At 45.4% G+C, this 16,937-nt stretch overlaps 1 protein-coding gene across 10 annotated transcripts in view; it reads left to right on the top strand.

The window, feature by feature from the left end:
- DYM (dymeclin) overlaps window positions 1-16,937 on the top strand; it is a 152,247-nt gene that overhangs the window by 123,672 nt on the left and 11,638 nt on the right. For 6 of the 10 annotated variants that reach the window (XM_090131980.1, XM_090131981.1, XM_090131978.1 and 3 more), the window contains exons 15-17: window positions 2,450-2,632; window positions 5,950-6,063; window positions 6,749-11,115. In XM_090131980.1, coding sequence (XP_089988106.1) covers window positions 2,450-2,632; window positions 5,950-6,063; window positions 6,749-7,120 — 669 coding nt within the window. In that variant the 3' untranslated portion in view covers window positions 7,121-11,115. Of the gene's footprint in view, window positions 1-2,449; window positions 2,633-5,949; window positions 6,064-6,748; window positions 11,116-16,937 lie in introns of those variants that run through there. The other 4 variants (XM_031597102.2, XM_031597109.2, XM_090131983.1 and 1 more) reach the window with 3 other exon arrangements.

Below are 16,937 nucleotides of genomic sequence, written 5' to 3'. Positions count from 1 at the left end.
GTCTATTTCCAGGCAGCCACTATTACCTGTTTGTTCCTTTTTGCTCAGACAAAGAGAACTGTGCCTGGCTCATCCTTATCTGGGAAGGGGATATAATGGGGACATAACAGCATGGTCAGAAGAGTAATACAAAGACACAGCCATTGGTGAGACTGCTCTCTACCTGTGGCTGCTGCCTTCTTCCACGTGCAACCAGAACACGAGCAGGCTTCTGCTTTTTGCCCAGCTCCTCCTTCTGTTGGAAAATGGGGATAATTGCGAGAAGTGATTACATTTAATTTCTACCCAGAAGAGGAAAAACAAGGCTTATCTATGGTTACCAACAGTAATGGCAGCACTTTGCCTCCATTTCCTTCCCATTCTTTTGGAGGTTTCCATCTCAGATGGAAATTTACATTTCTCTTGGGCTTCCATCTCAGAAAGTTGGCAACCAGCCCTTAGCATCCACATTTCTCGTAATGGTGGACATAGTTATCTCTAAGGGAATAAACAAAAAAAACTGGGGCAGACTTGCACTCATTGCTGTTGATGGAGGCATCATTCTGAGAGCTGTTTGGTTAAGGAATACTGCAATTATTTTCAATGCGAACGGTGCATGAATTTGTCCATGATAAACAGGGAAAGTGCCACTACTTCTAATTGCTGCTTAATAGATAGAAACTCATCAACCTGTCCTCTCCAACATCAATATCTGGCTTTTCCTATAGCAGCCTGTGCAGCCCAAAAGCAATATTCCTGCAGGGTTGTTGTGCTGATGCCTCGGCCATCCACGTTCTGCATTTCAGCTGTGCTCAGCTGCTCTGGGAATCAATCTGCAGGGTGATAAACTATTTTTCTCTCCAAGACCGAGCTGTTTTTGTAACTTTCATTCTATCTGTCCTGGCGCAGTGTCTGCATGTGGAGGTGTCATTCCTTGATACCGCAGATGCAGAGCAACAAACGCACGTTTATCTGCTCTTCCAGCATTTCTCCGTTGTCTCATCCTTAGCTTTCTGCTTGTTTTTGCCTGTTTTGGAAACTTGTAAGCCTTTGTAGATTCTTCTGTAATCGCTAATTATAAAAGCACGCAGCTCTACAGATAATAGACGAGGGATGCTGAGATTCAGTCCCACGTCTGTTTTATTGGAGCTCATTCTTAGCAAATCCCATTCCTTGTGTAAGGTGGTCTTAGACCAGAAAGATGGTTGTTCAACAGTTGGACAGCTTCAAGTGACCTTACAGCCACCAAAATAAAGTCTTCAGTGAAGGGAAGCATCCTTTTAACTTTAACATCTGGTTTCAGATGCTTGTAGAGCACCTGTGCCACAGGGGTGGGAGAGTGTCTCTTTTCATATGTGCACGTGATGCCAACCTGGTGATTTTGGGAAGCATCCTTGCTTTGTATTCCCACTGTGTAGGGGAGGTACACGGGGTTGTAGGATTTGTACACATCCTATGCGTTTTGTCCAGTACTTTGCATTGTTATTTGCAATTTTATTTGCAAATAACTTGCAATGTTATTTGCATTTAATGGCATCTAAGTGGGATGCTATTTCACAGCACTCAAACCAGAAGGCTACAGAGGACCCACCTGTATTCAGAACTGCTTCAGTCAAAGGAGAATGGAATCCCATGGACAGGTGAAGTAGCTGCAGTGATTGGTTTGTGAGGGTTTCTGCCACCATTGTTAGTGTCAGCACAGCAGTAATTCAGTGGTTGGGGCTGAGTCTTGAAAAAGGAGATCTTCACATTCAGGAAGGAATCTGTAACCTCCACAGTTAGACAGATAGCATTGCTGAAGAGTTTTCAAAGTGGGCATAGAGGGGATGGGTTGGGGTTTGATTTGATGACTGCAGAGGTTTTTTTCCAATCCTGATGTTTCTGTGAGTCTAGCAGAAGTCTGTCACAAGTATGGCCCCATTACCAGGTACTTACGTGCCGCCTTTTCTGAGTGATAACTCAGAAAATGACTGCTTTGCAGGTAGTAAGAGTAAATGCCAGTAGTTTCAGTGCTCCTACCATGCAGAAAAACTCAACTGTTGGTGTGATTCACATTTCTGGCAGACCTGTGGGGTCTCGCAGCCTCTTGTTTAATGTGCTGGAGGGACCTTATTCCTCCCTGATAGGGAGCAAACATAAAATGTGTTGAATTAAATGTATGCTGATATGTTGGGAGACCAAGTTAACTCTCAGTGAATTTGGTTGCAATATTTGCTCATCGGGATGAGTCAGTGGCTCCAGCTGAGAGAAACAAGTTCTGTGGCTGAACACTGTGCATTTCAGATAAAATTTTGGTGATTTCAGGAGAAAACAGATCTCTTTGCCAATACTCAGGGATGCTGGATTAGCTCACCATTGAGACACTGACCAGCCAATAGCTCTGTTAGTAATAGTCACTGTGAACTGTCCTTGTTACCCAACGTGTTTTACAGTGGAAAAGGGTACACTCACCTTTATTTCTTTCTTGCAGGCACAAGACCTGAATGTGATTGAGGAGGTGATCCGGATGATGCTGGAGATCATCAACTCCTGCCTGACCAACTCCCTCCACCACAACCCCAACCTGGTGTACGCGCTGCTCTACAAGCGCGATCTGTTTGAGCAATTCCGGACCCACCCCTCCTTCCAGGACATCATGCAGAACATAGATCTGGTGGGTGATCCCTTATTTCGAGGCTGCGTATGCTTCTTTATTTGATCTTTTTTGTTATTCTTGGAGGTGGGAAATACCTATCATCTCTATATTGATTCTTATCTCTAAATTGGAGAGAAATGGGTTTGAAAGCTGGACTGTTTGGAGGATGGTTGCAGCCAGAGCTGTGGTCAGCGGCTCTACATCCAGGTGGGTGCAGTGATGAGTGGTTCTTTCAGGGGTCTGTTTGGAGCTGGTGCTCTTCAACATCTTTGAGAGTGACACAGATGATGGGATGGAGTGAAGTCTCAGCAGTTTACACCAGATGACACCAAGCTGAGTGGTGCAGCTGACACAGGAGAGGGAAGGGATGTCATCCAGAGGGACCTGGACAGGCTTGAAAAGCAAGCCCACATGAACCTAATGAGGTTCAGCAAGGCCAAGTGCAGGGTGCTGTGTCAGGGCAACCCCAGATGTGTATAGGCTGGGAGAAGAACTCACTGAGAGCAGCCCCATGGAGAAGGATTTGGGAGTTTTAAACTAAAAGAGGGAAGATTTAGGTCAGATGTGAGGAGAAAATTCCTCATTCAAAGTGGTGAAGCCCTGGCTCTGCTGCCTGAAGAGCTGTGGGTGCCCCATTCCTGGAGGTGTCCCAGGCCATAGGGGAGCCTGGGCAGCCTGACCTGCTGGGGGCAGCCAGCCACAGCAGGGGTGGGTCTGGGGAACTTAGGGTCCCTTTCAACCCAACCGTTCAGTAGTTCTGTGATCATTAAGTTCCCTTCCAACCCAACCATTGTGTGATTCTATGACAGATAGAGACCTTTCTGCTTGTCCAAGGCAAACCTTGGTGGCCAGGTCCTTCTGCCTGCCAGCTTCGTGCCTGCCACAGAAAGCAGCGTGTCCTTTCCTTTGTTACAGCTAACTGTAGGTTTTCCTCAGCAATTTAAACAGTTACAGTTCCTCCCCAAATGTATTTAATACAGGGTTACAGCATAATGCCAATTACATTCTAAAACTATTTAAAGCTTTCCAAGGGAGCACACTGCGTTTTTAAATAGCCCCTTTGTTACAGAAGCAAGGATGTAAAAAAAAAAACAAAAACCAAAAAAAGATTTTCTAAAGAATATACCTGTCACCAGTTGGCAAGTGCTGAGAGATCTCAGGCTTGCAGATCTGAATAAGAGATGGCACTCAGCTGACTCCTCTTCCACCCTGCCACGTCCTCTAGTTCATACAGGGATGGTAGTCACACTGGGTGCCTTTGCATATAATGGCCATAAGCAGATGCCTCTTCTGGGATGTCCTGCCTGTCACTCATCTCTTGCTTTTCTCCTAAACCATATCTCATTGCAGGGTTAGAAAGAACTTGATATGGAACTCCAGTTCCATTTTGCCTGAAGAAGAATGACAAATAAAGATTAGAGATATGTATTATTATTTAAGGGGATATTTTTAACTTTAGTCTGCACATCAAAAATAGCAGTTCAGAATTCTGTGTAATTGTAACATGCGTGCAAATATTGGGAGCTCTCTGGACTATAACATCTGTAATTCTAAAGCACAGAAATCTTTAAAACATGGTCAGAGTGGAGCATTTGGCTTCCTACAGTAGGAGCCACCAGATTTCAGGTAGCATCTGCAAGCTTCCTTCACTTTCTGTGTATACATTTGATGATTGTGTTTTATCCTTCCGATTATAGCCTAACACTAATTTTTGCCTTTGTTGTGGTTTAGCAAAACCTTTACATCTGAACTCAGCAATCTTCCTACCCCATTGCTTTTTGCAAGGATTAGCAATCAACAGCGCTGCAGTCCATCCCTGTCTGTAAGGATGCAAACCCTGCTGCATCAGCCAGGGGGAGGGGATTCTTGCTTTACATGACATGACCACGGCGATATCAAGAGGGCCAAGCAGGTCAAGCCTGTATTTTCCATTGAATGATTGCCATGTTTCTGTTGTATAAAACAGAGCCAAACCATCTCTCCCTGTTCCACTCAGTTGTTGTTCTGCAGTATCCAGAGAAAGTTGCTCTGAGATCCAGCTGCCCAAAAAGAGGGCTATGGCTTTGGAATCACAGGAGAGGACCAACAAACCCAAATTGCAAAGCAGTCATGCCATCAGCTGCCTTTGTTTTGTGAGCAGCAGCTGAGCTAGGAGGTGCAATTAGGGTAATGGGTTCTGGCTCCAGCTGCCAGTTGCTGCAGAACAAATAGATTTTGCAGCCAATATACTTTTCCCCCTTTTACTTGGGAGTATTAGCAGAGATTAGTTGGTGTGACGAGGCTGTAATTTGGACACCTGTGGCATTGCCACTGTGCAGAGAAGGCTACAAGTCAAGAAACCTAGCAGCAGTGTGCCCAGAGCTGCGTGTGGCTCCAACCAGGGGGCCAAGGGCAGTGCAAAATGGCTCCAACCATCCTATGGGACCTTCTAAGAACTTGAGGGATTTAAGCTTGGCCCCATATCCATCAATCAGATCTCCTCTAGAAGAGCGGTGTGTTCTTTTGCAGTGAAAAGAGCTCTGGAAGGTTTCTCATGTCCCCAGTGGAGAACGAGTGGGATGTTGGCTGCTGTTGTGACTTACTGGGCTTGGAGAGGGATGAAAGTTGATCTGACACAATTGTGGGGTGCTAACAAGGATCAGCTGGGACACAAAAGGGTTGCTGAGGGGGATACCTGGGGAAAATCAGGTCTCTTCAGGGATGAATGTAGGAGAGCCCTGAGAGGGAGTGTATGGGTCCTTGGTCCTGGGATTTGCCTCCTGATGGGGGAGATACACGAGGATGGCTCATTTGGGGAGAATGGCAGCTTGGTGGGTTTGCTTTTTTTCCCCAGTTGCCATCGGTTTGGATGCTACAAAATCTCCAAGTGAGTCCTGTAGACCCTTGAAGCTGTACTAAGACATTTAATGGTTGTTCTTGAGCCCTCTGTTGAGTAAACGTTGTAAATACAAGAGTTTTGCTTTAATACTTGAAAACTACAGTAAATTTCTGGCTTAAACTACAAAAAGTCAACAGGAATGCCTTGAAAGTCCTGTGTGCATGAAAAGGGTAAGAGCTGAAGAATGCTGAGCTGTGCAGTGTTTGAAAACCTTATTTGACTAATTCAACTGAATGTGTTAAACAGAGAATTCATCCACCCCTTAAAAATACCCACAGAAGGCTGACAGTTGGGACGATGTCTCACCCGTGCAGTGTACCTAATGATGCCCCAGCAATCACATACTGCTTTAAGAAGTGCAGAGACATCAACCCAGGAAAAGAAAACAATGGCTTTGTGTGTATATTGATACAAAAATCCCTTCCGTTTGCTGACATGCTCTGATTCTCCATCACAGGTGATCAGTTTCTTCAGCTCCCGGTTGGAGCACGCCGGAGCTGACCTGTCGGTAGAGCGCGTTCTGGAGATCATCAAGCAGGGAGCTGTGGCTTTGCCCAAGGACAGGCTCAGGGTAAGTGCTCAGCTCATCAGTTAACATATGCTATTCCAGGTAATTACATACACACACTTTGTATCTGTGACATTGGAACATCAATAGCAGTGGATGAGGGACTCCACGGTTGATCACAGTATCTCTGTGGTTTAATTATATGGCTGGTTTGTGCTAAATGTTGGGGTGAGTTTTCTTGACCAGTCATTAAATTGAAGTGTGGAGGAAGTAAGATTTGCTGAGGCAGAGATTTTCTTCATCATATCTGTTACATGTAGTCTCACCTCTCTGCCTATTCAGATGGAACAAGGCTGTCATCATCCTCTTTTTTATTGGCACATTCTTTCCTTGGTGTTCCACATCTCCATGTGAGTCTGTATAAAATGGTATGAAGATGAATTCTGGGGGCTTCAGTCTTGGGTTCTGGATAAACCATTCCACAGAAAATCAGTTCAAGGCTGGTCAGTATGGTGGTAAGCTGTGTGTAATCCTGAGCAGAGCCTCCATGGTCTTCTGAGAGCCTCAGATCCAGGAGGGATTCAGTGCCTTGATGAGTTTTGTGAGGCTGAAATCCATTATGGGCTGTGCGGTGCTTAAATGCCGTGATAACAGAATCTGTTAAAGTAGGTAAGGAAGAAAATGGGAGCAATGTGGCATTTTGTTGTTTATTGGCTTTTTTTTTTTTTTTTTTTAACACTAACAACAGTGTTTGCTTCTCCACTGTGCCAAGAGTGTTTTAAATACTTCCTGGTCTCTGCAGAGCCATTTCTGTTCTTACTCCATGATAAGAGAGCAGGAGTGTCTTCTCAAGCCTCATTTTTTTGTGATAACTTCAGGAAAATACCATCTGATGAGAAGTGCAGAGTACACGTGGCCACTGGCAATGACGGTAATTAGTTTATACCCTGGTAATCCTGAAACACCCTGTGGGAATTGTCCAGCTGTCTGCATGCATGATGTCTTTCCTGCAGCTCCCAGCATCCCTGGGACAGTGCGTGCAGTGACTTGGCCAGGCTGTTACTTTGAAAGAGATGGGCTGCTTTTTTGTGACAGCATTTTCATACGTGCAAATAATTAAAAGCTCTTTTGTTATGGGACTGCAGTGACTGCTGACAGAGCCATCTGTAAGTGAGTTTGTTGCTTAGGAAAAAAAAAAAAAAGAAAAGAAAAGAAGAATGGACTTTCGTGTTGGGCCACAATTTATGGAAGTGTTGTTTCAGGAGTGAAGTCCCCTCAAGTTTACATTGTGTGCACCAATGGTTTGGTCTTTCATTAGTTGCTTTCTTGCCCGGAGAAAGCTGGTGACACTGACCTGCAATCTGTAATTGCTGCAGTAATTTGTAGAGGCACAAACTCCTTTTCTCTGTAATAACACTGCAATTGAATAGCACTCAATTCCTCTTTATAGACATCACATGGTAAGCCTTAGTGCCGTCTGCCCTTCTCTTGCAGGGGTCTTCCAAGTCTCACCATTTCTCAGGTCTTCCCACTGCAGTCTCTGAGGTTTCAAGGGGAAGCTCTTCCAAAGCTTGACAAAACCACAGTGAGATCAGACTAAAGATTGAGTTGCACAATAGTGCTGGCAGCTCCGAGGAATTTCAGCAGCTAAATAGAGGAGAAAGCTTTAATCCTCGTGTCTGTAATGGCACTCTGGGCATGCCTGGATGGGTGGAGAAGCCCTACCCACGTTGGCTCAATGCACAATGGGCTCAGTGAGCTCCCGTGTGTGAGCTGGAGGCTGTCTTGCTGCACGGACCAAAATGCCTCTGAAGGACATTTTTCTAAAAGACCTTGGTTTGGGCATGGCCAGCTCACGGAAGTGGATTCTGGAGTTGGCTGCTATCAAGACAACTTCAGGAACGTATGGAGGAATGATGGGTTGCATTGGGGTTGACATGACCCACGTGGATTTACAGTGTGCAAATTGATGGAGTTTAGTCCTGAGAATTCTTGGATCAGCTTTTCAGTTAATTACTAAGTAATTTTCAGGCCATTGTTGCTTTTTCACAGAGTCACAGAATGTCCCAGGTTGGAAGGTGCCCACAGGGATCACTGCGTCCAACCCCTGGCTTTACACAGCACCACCTAAACTCAAACCCTGTGGCTCAGAGCAGTGTACAAATGTTTCATGAGCAGCACGCAGTTTCTGGCAGCTGTAGGGCACAAGGGAGCTTAAGGGCCATGAGGGGCTGGAGGGCCATGAGGGGCTGTAGGGCCATGAGGGGCTGTAGGGCTGTATGGGAGCTGCAGGCCACCGTGAGACCTCCCCTTAAACTAAGGGACCTTGACCATTGCTCACACTCCATTGCTCATACTCTCAGACCCTTCCCCATCTCCCTTTGGGTGCTGAAGTGCTGTAAAGGAGTGGTGTTCCTACATGGTTGATTCTAAGTCTAGATTGGATTCAATGATCTCTGCGGTCATCTTAGAGGTCTTTTCCAACTTTGACAATTCTGTGGTTCTGCTGTTTTCTAGAAATTGCCATCTTCAACTTAAGCTCTTTGGAGGAGGTGCCAGAGGTCCTCATTTGGGAAAACAGGCAGTGGAGCAGTGTTTTAACTCCCTTGCTTCTCCACAACCCAAACAATGGTATTTTTTCTCATGTATGAGTATGCGGTTTATGCACAGATAAATATAGTGAATGTTTTCCTGCTGCTTATCTTGGCTTTTGTTGAGGAAGTGAGCGTTCGAGAGGCGTTCTGTGCATTCAGATCTGGAGTCTGTTGCTCAGGCGATCGTTCCAACATGAATAAAGGTAACCTAAAAATAACTCACCACCATGATCCCAATCTGCATAATGGAGCTTATCAGTGCCATAGCACACTCCAGTGCTCCTTTCCCTGTGGGAAACGCTGTGTGACACAGGGACATGTGTGTTAGCAGCGGGTCATGTATGTGGGCCTGTGCCTGCAAACAATTGTTGGGAAATGAGGGATGCAAGTCCTATTTTCCCTTTAGTCCTGGAGCAAACACGACATTTTTTTAGCTTTTAGCTCTGTGCTGTGGAAGGGAAAGGAAGTCCAAGCTGGATAATTAGCCTTGTAGAAGATTTTTCCAAAAACACGGAGATAAAGGGCAGGTGCTGAAATCAAGAGCTGCTCGTTTCTCCTTGGTATGTAGGAGGAGATAAATGCAGTTGATGTGCCTGGGACAGAGCAGCAGCCGTGGTTTGGAGATAGGACTGTCTCCTCGTGGATGAACAGCCGAATCCCAGGCTCCCTGCTTTATTGCAGAGCTTATTAAAGGCAATTTAGAGATCACAATGATAGGTGAAAATTGGTCTCCTTTATTTTTATTTTGTGAAGTTCTCAGGCTGCCTTTCCTCCCTTTGGTGCAGTGCGTGTGTTTTCAGCGTGAGAGCAGCACAGCGGTGCCTGGAGACTGCGTGTTATCTCAGGGTTTCAAGGGAGCAGCCAACAGATAACTGCTCTTCTGTGGCACGTGGGAAAGCTTGTTTGCAATGCCAGCTGCTGGCTGGAGGCTGACACTTGGGTTCATGGACTGATCGCAGTTGGAAGGCCACATTTTCCCAAAAAAGAACTTCCCACCAGCTGTACTGGTTTAATCAGAAACCTCATGGTCATGAATGTTGTTTGAGATGCTTTTGTTTTTTTCCCTGCTTCCTAGAATCGCAGAATTGTTAAGATTGGAAAAGACCTCCAAGATCATCAAGTCCGACCACCAACCCACTTCTTTGCTCCCTGTGTCAGTTGGTACTTCTGTCACAGATGTGCATGCTGTTGTGTGTTCTGATGTTACCAGCCATGCCGTCATGCTACCAACTCACACCTTTTTGCCATATTACAAAATCTAATATTAAAGTGCATTTTCATTTTCACAGCATTAAAATTTCACAGAATAATTAAAAGGAGCACTGGTAAATGCCTTCAGTCTGGGCAGAACAAGCTTTGCACTACGTGCTGAAAGGTTTTCTCATGGGTTTCCCTTTCTGTTAGCAGTGTGCTTCCAACTCCTTCAACTTGTGTTTGTTTCGTGGAGAAGAAATCCTTAATCATCATGGCACCAACAAGCATAAATCAGTACGTTGTCATGGGAGTTCTGTTTCCAGAGTCCTGATGTCCTTGGTGCCCAGTGAGTGTTTTTTGGCCAGAATAGGATGCTTGCTTCAGAGTCGTAGAATCATAGAATCGTTAAGGTTGGAAAAGATCAATAAGATCATCACCAAGTCCAAACCCAACTCATCCCTACCATGCCCACTCACAGAATCATAAAACCTTGGAGACAGGGTGAGCAAGTGTGGTGGGGGTGGGTTGATGATTGGGCTAGATGATCTGAGTGGTCTTTTCCAAGTTCAGTGATACTGTGATTCTAAGATTCCAGGAAAAAAAGATCTAGAACGTTTTCATGGGACTTGGGGTCAAAAAATAACTGGTGAAGCTGTCAGCACTCAGCTGGCTCTTGGAATTAATGACCTGTCTGTCTAAATGGGCAAGCCTTGGTGCAGGTGCTCTCCTATTTGAGTAAGCCCAGCTGCTGAACTTGTTGAGAATGAGTTGGAACTTAGCTTTATAATGAGTACATCCAGGAAGGGGCTTATATTGTTTAAATCTCTGTAATTAAATGGTGCAAGCCTGTGTGTAGGCAAGATCTAACTTATACGGAAAAATATAAATTAAAATTGTGTTTATTATAGTGATTAAAGTTAGGTGCATGCTGACATAGCTCAGCATATAGGAATTCTTGGTTGTGCATTTCATAGAAACTTTGAGAAGAAAGATAGCACAGCAACCAGGGTCTGTAATCCCAGAGGGGAACCAGAACACATCTCTTTGGGGGTGCAGAAACAAATGTCACAGTCAATTCAAAGCATAAAACACAATCATAGAATGATTGAGATTGGAAAAGTCCTCCCGGATCCCCAAGCCCAACCCCAGCTCACCCCCACCATGCCTGCTGACCATGTCTTGAAGTTCCACATCCCTGTAGTTCTTGAACATCTCCAGGGATGGAATGCTGACAGAACTGCAGAAGTGCCCCTCACATAAGATAGAAGAAATCTGTTAACTCAGAAGCTTTAAGGAATGTGAAATAAACTATACCACAGTCCTTTGGAATGAAATCCAGTTTCATTTCCATGTTCTTCCATTCATGAACAGCCATGGAATGTCATACTGCTGTACTCAAATGTTTGAGCTGTTGGCATGATCTGGTCGTGTTGGTGATCCACTTATGAAGTGCATTTTATTTTTACAAGTTGGTTTTAAATTTTTTTAAACAAACCAGAACCCTTCATTCAGGTGCTGTTGCAGGGGTGTTTGCTTGGATTTGGGATGTCACACGCATCAAGATTTGGTTTTCTTTGATGATGCCAGCCAAGTCCTCTATGACATAAGGACGTGGTTACAGCTCAGTACATGGTTGGTTTGGATATTGTGTGGTCTGACCACAGCAGTGTGCAGCATGGCATTCACAACCTCTGCTTGGCAATCCCAAAGAGGTTTTGCCAGCTCTGTGACTGGTCCTGTGTTTGTGTGTTACCCTCAGGGCTGCTCACAAGGGGATGTGCTCCCACCTCTCCCCGAGTACCTTCTGAATGTGAGAATTATGCAGTATCACAATTTTAAATTATTCTTATAGCATTAAGGGGAAGGGACCAAAAATCCCCACCACTCCGATTTTCAAGTAGAAATTCTCCTGAGAGCCCAAACAACGTCACTTTACTTTTACACAGCAGCTCTCCATCAGTGCTGGAATTAAACCCAGCTTTTTTAACTTGAAGCAACTTCGGCTTACTGCAGTGGTTATAAATTCTTTCATGGGGGTGGAGAAAAACAAGCAATAACTTTGGCATTGTTGATGAGAACAAGTTAAAAAACAGCTATTTTATTGTGCCTGTCTGCCTGGAGCACAGCTAGAAACGTACTAATGCTTTTCTGACACCTCCCCATCGAAGAGTAATGCAAACATCACTGCAGCGTCAGCAGGCGAAAATATGGTCTTGGATCTCAGATTTTTTAACTGTTTCTTATGTAGATCAGTTTCTTGCTGTAAACGAGCCGAAATCTTTTCCAACAGAAAACAGTCATTGTGCTTTCAACTCCAAGAGAGCACTACGTAAAACCTTTCTTTACAGACTCTTTACAGAGAATAAATGGAACAGTTCAACTTTGGTTTCTTCCTTGTCCCCATTCCTTGCCATATCCCAACACCTCAGAGATCCATGAGGAAAGGAGTGGGCTCACTGGAGAGTTTTCCTTTTGGCTTCAGTGGTCCTGAGGTTTCAAATCGCATCTTTGTGCTGGTGAGATGCCACCAAGTGTGCTGTGAGCACAGCCAGGTGCCTACAGCTTGTGTATCTGATGGAGGGGAGCACTGAGGATCGTATTGACTGATGATTATCAGGTGGGTTGAAGGGCTGTGCTCCTCTTTTCTCTGTCCCCCTCCTTTCTCCAATCCCATACTGCTGTTTTTAGTGGTTGGACTGAGAGAAGAGCTGAAGGAGCAGAATAGACAGCAGTAAGTGCTGTTGGCTGGTCGCTGGTGAACCTGAAGGATTGCTTGCCCACACCAGGACCATCCAGCTCCCATCTTGAAACGGGTGATAAAATGTCAGCTATTCAGAGTGTAATTCCTCTTATGGATCTCACACAGAGTGGTGATGCAGTGGCACAGGCTGACCAAGGTGGAGGGGGAGTCCCCATCCCTGGAGGTGTCCAGGAACCAGAGAGATGTGACACATGGGGATGTGGTCAGTGGGCACGGTGGGGATGGGCTGGTTTGGGCCTGGAGATCTTGGAGGACTTTTCCAGCCTTCATGATTCCGTGATTCTATGATCATACTTTCCAAGGTGGTGGTACTGCTGTTATGAAAATGCTCAGAAAGTACAAGTGCTGCTCTTCACGTCCCCTTCAGGTTTTGTCATTGCTTCTCTCGTGTTGAGTCTGTAGTGTGCAGTAAATACCGCCATCAGAACACGGGTTCCTGGGGTTTGTTTGCTCACATCTCAGACCTTGGTGTGCCTGGAGCCCTGTGGTGCTTCCAAGGCTGTGTACCTTGCTTACAGACGTGGGCAGATAGTTTGCGTAAAGGCTGTAATTTTTCAATGCTTTGAAGCTTCGGCTTGTCAGTCTGTGTTTTAAGCACGAAGGGTGCTTTCTCCCCGTTACCATGACATGTTAGTGCTGCTGTCACTAATCTATTGCAGACACTGCTGTTATCAGCCTGCAGCTGCTTGAACAGACACCCAGGACCGTTGTAATGAGGGTCCTGCAGTTATTATTTGAGCTGTTTTTCTCTTTTATCTTCCCTTCGGGGGCCATCAGAATGGCAGTGTTGTTTTTTTACAAGCTCCAACTTGAAACTTTTAGAAGTTCCTCTTCTCTGTGTGTCGAGCTGCTTGAATTCCCCGTAAAAGTGCCGGAGCTGCGAATCAATTTGTAATGATATAACAGCGTGCAAACACCCACCGTAGCTCTGTGTTAAAGGATGGCACGTGGATGTTGCAGAAAACCACAGCTGAGATGCACTGAAGCACGTTTGTCACTTTGCAGTCAGTTCTGACACTGATGTTAATGGCTGAGCACATTGGGCAGATCCCAGCCCTCTGGCTGACTTTCCCCCATGGATGGGGACTGTGCCTTGATCAGGAAATGAAGTTGGTTGCAGGGTGTCTCGGGCTGCCAAACCTCATGAGGAAATCGGGGCTGTTCCCACCATCAGAGCAGGCAGAGCAGTTAACCCTTTCTGCTCGTTGGCTGCCTCGCTGCTCTTGCTAAGTTGCAGCCAGCTTCTTTCTGACCTGTGAACATTTCTGCAAATTGCTGTTACGCTTTCTCCCGCTATGAATGCACCACTAGGGCAGTGGAAGAGATAATTTACTTAGAAGTCCCATCTTGTGCTCGTTGGGTCACCCAGCTGCTGCTTCCCAGCTCTTGTGTTGATGCCGTTACCTTCCAGTTTTCAGCCAGTTTCAAAAGTCGCATTTGAAAGCTGTAAGTTGTTTTCAGGATTTTTAAATGCAAAGTGATTTAAATGCAGTGGCTGTTCCTGTATCACCTGAATCCCTGCAGTGATGCATTGCAGTGGCACATGGCTATTGTCACCTTTTGTTGTGCCCTAATAAAACCAATGTATGTCGCCTCCTGCTTATGAATTAGTAAGCCAAGAGGTAAAGCATGGTGCACATCTGGTCATTATTATGTCTGGAAGTGGCTGCTGCACTACTGATGGCAGTGGCAAGTAGTACAGCTTGACTTCATTTCATCATTTCTCATATAAAGATGCTGTATGTAGAATTGTTGCAGTGCTATCAGAGCTCTCCTTCCTTTTTGGTCAAGACCGAAGATGGCATCCATGGGCATCAACACAAATGCCCTCTTGCTTTACATGTGGAAACACCAGCCAACCTGTCACAGTCCCAAAACTGCCACTGTTACCAGGATCCAAGCAGCTGAATGCAGTTCCTTCCTTCAGCCCTTGCACAGGATCTTCATTTTTGTTAATGCCAGCAAGATGTGGCACTTGGGGACATGGTCTGTAGACGTGGTTTGGATGGCTTGGGGCTGGACTTGGTGATCTTGGAAGTCTTTTCCTACCTTAATGATGTGATGATTCTTAGGAATGAGTGGCTGGAAACAGACTAATTTAGGGTATTAGCTAATCGCAGCAATTTAAATGCAAATATAATAGAAGAAATCACCACTTGCAAGCTTTTTAGTAGCACTGATAAGGTGTTCATGGCTGTCAGCACTATGATAGCAGAATTATTTTTGTTTAACCCAATGTTTTACGTATTTTGATTGCCTCCTTTCCATCTGACTGAGGCCTTAGCATATCTCACTGGAAGCCAGAGCAGCAAAGATTGTCCAGTGAGAACTGGGCAGTGCACAACACGGGTAGCCTGGGAGGTGCTGCGTTGGGTGAGTGGAGCAGCAGTGATTGTGCAGCTCAGGAATGAGGAGCATTGGCCAAGAGGAAGACGCAGTGTGGGCTAGCACGGGACACTCCTATTCCCAACTGCTTTCTGCATGGAGACTGATATTTACAGGGAGGATCGGTCTGTCCCCTCCACCCCAAAAACTCTTCCATTTGCCTTCTGGAAGCTGTATTCTGGGTTCAGTCATTTCATTCCAGAGTAATTGCTTTCCTCGCAAAACAGAGCAATTAGACAGGAGTGAAATCACCTTGTTCTGGAGTTACAGAACTGCTGCAGAAGAGATGGTCAGTAGTAGTGCTGTGCTGGTCAGCCTTACACAGCACTCAGACTGGAGTTTGGTTGTCCATACCCATCTTTGAGGCCTAACTAAATGTTGAGATCATAGAATCATCAAGGTTGGAAAAGACCTCCTAGATCCCAAGGCCCAGCTCATACCACCCTGCCCACTGGCCACGTCCCCAAGTGCCAAATCTTCATGGTTCTGAAACACCTCCATGGACAGGGACTCCACCACCTCCCCGTGCAGCCTGTGCCAGGGCATCACTGCTCGTGGGAGAATGAATTGTTCCTAACATCCAGACTGAAATGATGATAAGGTCCTCTCTACGCAGCAAAGAGAAATGTATATTAGTAGGGATTCAGGCAAATCCTTCAAACCAAGAGGAACATAAAATGGATATTAAACCATCCTAGGAGCTGGGAAATCAGCAGCACAGTGATTTTCTGCTGTTCCCCAATGTGTTTCTCCTGGGACTGCATGAACATGACACTCTCCTGGTTTCAGTCCATTCACTCTATGCAGAGCTGTAGCTGTAGTTGTAGCCTAGCTGATAGATGTTTCAGCCCTGCCTGTGGCAGCTTGTGCATTGTAATTAACTGCTTCCCATTAAGGCAGCAGATGAGAAATCGTGCAGTTACATGCAGAGGCTTTAGGAGATGGAGCAGTGTCCTGGAACAACAGTCAGTAATGTTTGGTGGTTGGGTTTTGTTACTTTTGTTTTTTTAGGTCTTTCTGACCCAGGAACCTATGAATGTTGTAAACTGGAGAATGCCTTTGAAAGTGAACAGGAGCAAAGCAGGAGGTGGAGGGGCAGCTATGGGGTCTTAAACGCGTCATTTGAGCGTTGTTGTTTATTCCTGTCTGGGACTAACAGCCACAATAAAACAACAACAACAACAAAAATTAGGGAAAAGAGCTATGCAACAAGAACCTTGGGGAAGAGGAGCATTAACTGGAGCATAGGATTCGTTACTCTGCATTTGCTAACATTATAGTTAGCATCCTTTCTAAATGTAAATCTTTAAAAAGCAATATGCAATTCTTTGGGCATCCTGCAGGGAGCAGAAAGATATTTCTGTATCCTGCCTTGGGGGAAGTGCATTGCAGTAATTTTCTTCTTCCTTGAACCAGAAGCTTGCTGGTAGCTCTGAATTTCATCTGTAAAAGATGCTTCAAACAGTTCTTAGGAGTGGTTGCAAAGATGAGCAGGACTCAGCCCTGCAGGAAGTGTTTTCGGGTGGGAGATAGAAGAGAGAGGTAAATGATGGCATTTTCCTATCACTTGGGTGAGGGATATTGTCCTTCCTGCTGCCCTCCTGATGGCACAGCCCTTGCAAAGGCATTGCTATGCTGAGAAATGTGGGACCGATGTTGTATGCTCTGCAAACTCTGGGGAAGAGAAGGATCAGGAGGTGACACACAGACCCCATCACCAAGAGGAGCAGGCATAACCAAAGAGAGAAGTATCTCTGTGTGCACAGCTGAAGTCCAGTCCAAGTCTTTTGTTGCATCCAATAGGACTGGAAGTGACTGGAGCAACAGAATCTGATTTTTTTCAGTAAGAGTTGTTGAACTGCACTGCCTGCACCTCACCTACTGTGAGGTGCATCTACTTTGACTCTGATTTAACTGTGCAATTTGGAAGTAAATATTCCTTGAGTTTTTTTCATGGTATACACAGAGATAAGGTGGTTCTTCTCCTTTGTAGGGAGGATGAG

This window comes from Phasianus colchicus, chromosome Z (genome assembly GCF_987193195.1).
Source record: "Phasianus colchicus chromosome Z, bPhaCol1.hap1.1, whole genome shotgun sequence".
Taxonomy (NCBI): domain Eukaryota; kingdom Metazoa; phylum Chordata; class Aves; order Galliformes; family Phasianidae; genus Phasianus; species Phasianus colchicus.
Note: the sequence above shows the minus strand (reverse complement) of the source record. Positions and strands in the feature narration are given on the sequence as shown.